Here is a 2,028-nt window from a genome sequence, read left to right on the forward strand (position 1 = left end):
CACACACACACACACACACACACACACACATACACACACACACACACACACACACACACACACACACACACACACACACAACCACCTGCAGCGCCCTGACAATGCGGATCTTGTTCTCTGGCGAAGCGCGCGCGTAGATGTTGCACTCAGGGGCCGCCTCCCTGAGCTTGGCGTCAGACAGCTTGTCCTGGGGTGAGCCGGACAGCGGTGGAAGACGGACAGGCGGTTGGTCCATGAACGTCAATTGAAAGAGTTTGAAGTTTTCTAGTTGACGGCAGCTAGCCAAACCATCAGCGCTGATGTGTTTGGTTGAGGAACGTGACGGGCGAGGGAGGCAGTACTGCCCGGCCAAAGGGAGTATTGCAGCAGTCCCTGCTGCTCGTGCGCAGTTGTGTTGGGACACAGAACAGTGCCTGCCGGCCAAGCAAGGAGTCGTCGAAGACGGAAGGGGAGAGCCGGCAGGGTGCTGTTTGGGCTTCAAGGGGCGCTCACCACTTCGGGGCCGGTGAGGGTCATGCCGCCACCCGCGATGCCCAGCATCTTGCCGATGGCTAGGGCGGTGGCAGCGTGGTCCCCCGTAATCATCTTCACTGCGGGGTGGTGGTGGGGTCCGGGTCTTGCTGACGTCATTTGATGCGCCGCACACATCACCTCAGCCCCTGGGGCGGTTCAAGCCCTCTGCCCCTCAATCAGGTGGTGCAGCCCACAAAGAGCTGCACACGCCCGCAATGGCCACGCACCACCAAGCTGCTGTACCGTGCCATTGAATCCACTGGTCCATGCACCCCCTGCACACGCCCCACCCCCTCCCCGTTGGCCCCCACCCGTGATGCCAGCGCGGTGGGCCTCCTTTATGGCTGCGACCACCTCCATTCTTGGGGGGTCAAGGATCGCGAACATGCAGACAATTGCCAGGAAGGGGGGCCGCTTTTGGATGGAGGCCGCGTCCAGGCCCTCCAGCGACTCTGAGGCCGGCAGCTCCGCCCTTGGTGAGCGGGGCGGGGAGGGTGGGCGTTTGCAGTGAAGAGGTTTGAGCAGGGGAAAGGAGGGAGGGCGTGCGGCATGTTTGGTTTGGGGAAGCAGAGGCGGGGTTGGCTGCAGGGGTGTGAGGGGAGGGCAGCAAGCCGAAGGGCCGTGGGGTATGGGCGGCGGGAAGTAAGGAGGACCTGAAGGCAGTGACACGGAAGGCCGGGCGTGCAGCCCCTGCCCCTCGCAGTCCCCCCCCCTTGTGACACGGAGGTGCCGGCTGCACCCCAGGCCCCCGGAACCAGCCTTGGGCCGCGGCTGTCCCCCGTGCGCCCCGCCATCATCATCGCCATCGCCATCGTCGTCGTCACAGCACCTGCAGAGCGCCAGCACGCGCAGCCCCTGGGCGCTGAGCTCCTCCTGGGTGGCGTTCCAGAACGCGGGGTCCAGCGGCGCCGTGGTCGACGGGTCGTCACCCACCACCTGAGCAAGGGCGAGAGAGAGTGCATTGCAGGGAGATCAGGCGCGAGAGGCAGCGCTAAGATCAGGTCGATTTGGGCGCTTGAGATGAGAGCACTGTCACGTTTTGGGCATGCGACATGCGTGCTGCCGAGACCTCAGCGGCGCAACCAGCCAGGGAGTCCGCGGCAGCGGCGAAGTCACCCGGCTGCACCAGCAGACGGCACGGAAAGACAAACCCCTCGAGCTTGCCTGGCTCTTGCAGAGGGGCAGCAGGCGGTCTGACGCGCCCTTGACGAACATGGTGCGCGCGCCGCCGCCCTCGTCGTGGACTGTGGCCATGAACTTGTGCTCTGATTCAAAGGGCACCGACGCCAGGCGGGGCTTGGCGGCCTTGAGAGCCGACAGGTCGAGGCCGGCCTGAGTTTCAGGGTTGCGGGCGGGTGAGGTTCCAAGGGTTGAGTGTCAGGGTTCCGGTATTGGGAGTGGTGGTGCGCGGCAGTGTGGTGGAGTAGGGGGCGTGGTGGGGTGCGGGGACATGGTGGGTAGGGGCTGCAGCAAGGGGGCAGGGCGAGGCCGGCTTGCGGAGCGGCAGCGGCGGGG

General features: G+C 65.2%; 1 protein-coding gene across 1 annotated transcript in view; it reads right to left on the reverse strand.

The window, feature by feature from the left end:
* Positions 1-2,028, reverse strand: part of MNEG_14206 (hypothetical protein) — a gene marked incomplete at both ends in the record, with an annotated part of 5,077 nt that overhangs the window by 1,662 nt on the left and 1,387 nt on the right. Inside the window, 5 exons of the mRNA XM_014037322.1 lie at positions 86-187; positions 493-590; positions 825-985; positions 1,253-1,449; positions 1,630-1,845. Of these exons, the coding sequence (XP_013892776.1) occupies positions 86-187; positions 493-590; positions 825-985; positions 1,253-1,449; positions 1,630-1,845 (774 nt within the window). The remainder of the gene's footprint in view (positions 1-85; positions 188-492; positions 591-824; positions 986-1,252; positions 1,450-1,629; positions 1,846-2,028) is intronic.

Source organism: Monoraphidium neglectum (genome assembly GCF_000611645.1).
Source record: "Monoraphidium neglectum strain SAG 48.87 unplaced genomic scaffold scaffold04324, whole genome shotgun sequence".
In the NCBI taxonomy this organism is placed as follows: domain Eukaryota; kingdom Viridiplantae; phylum Chlorophyta; class Chlorophyceae; order Sphaeropleales; family Selenastraceae; genus Monoraphidium; species Monoraphidium neglectum.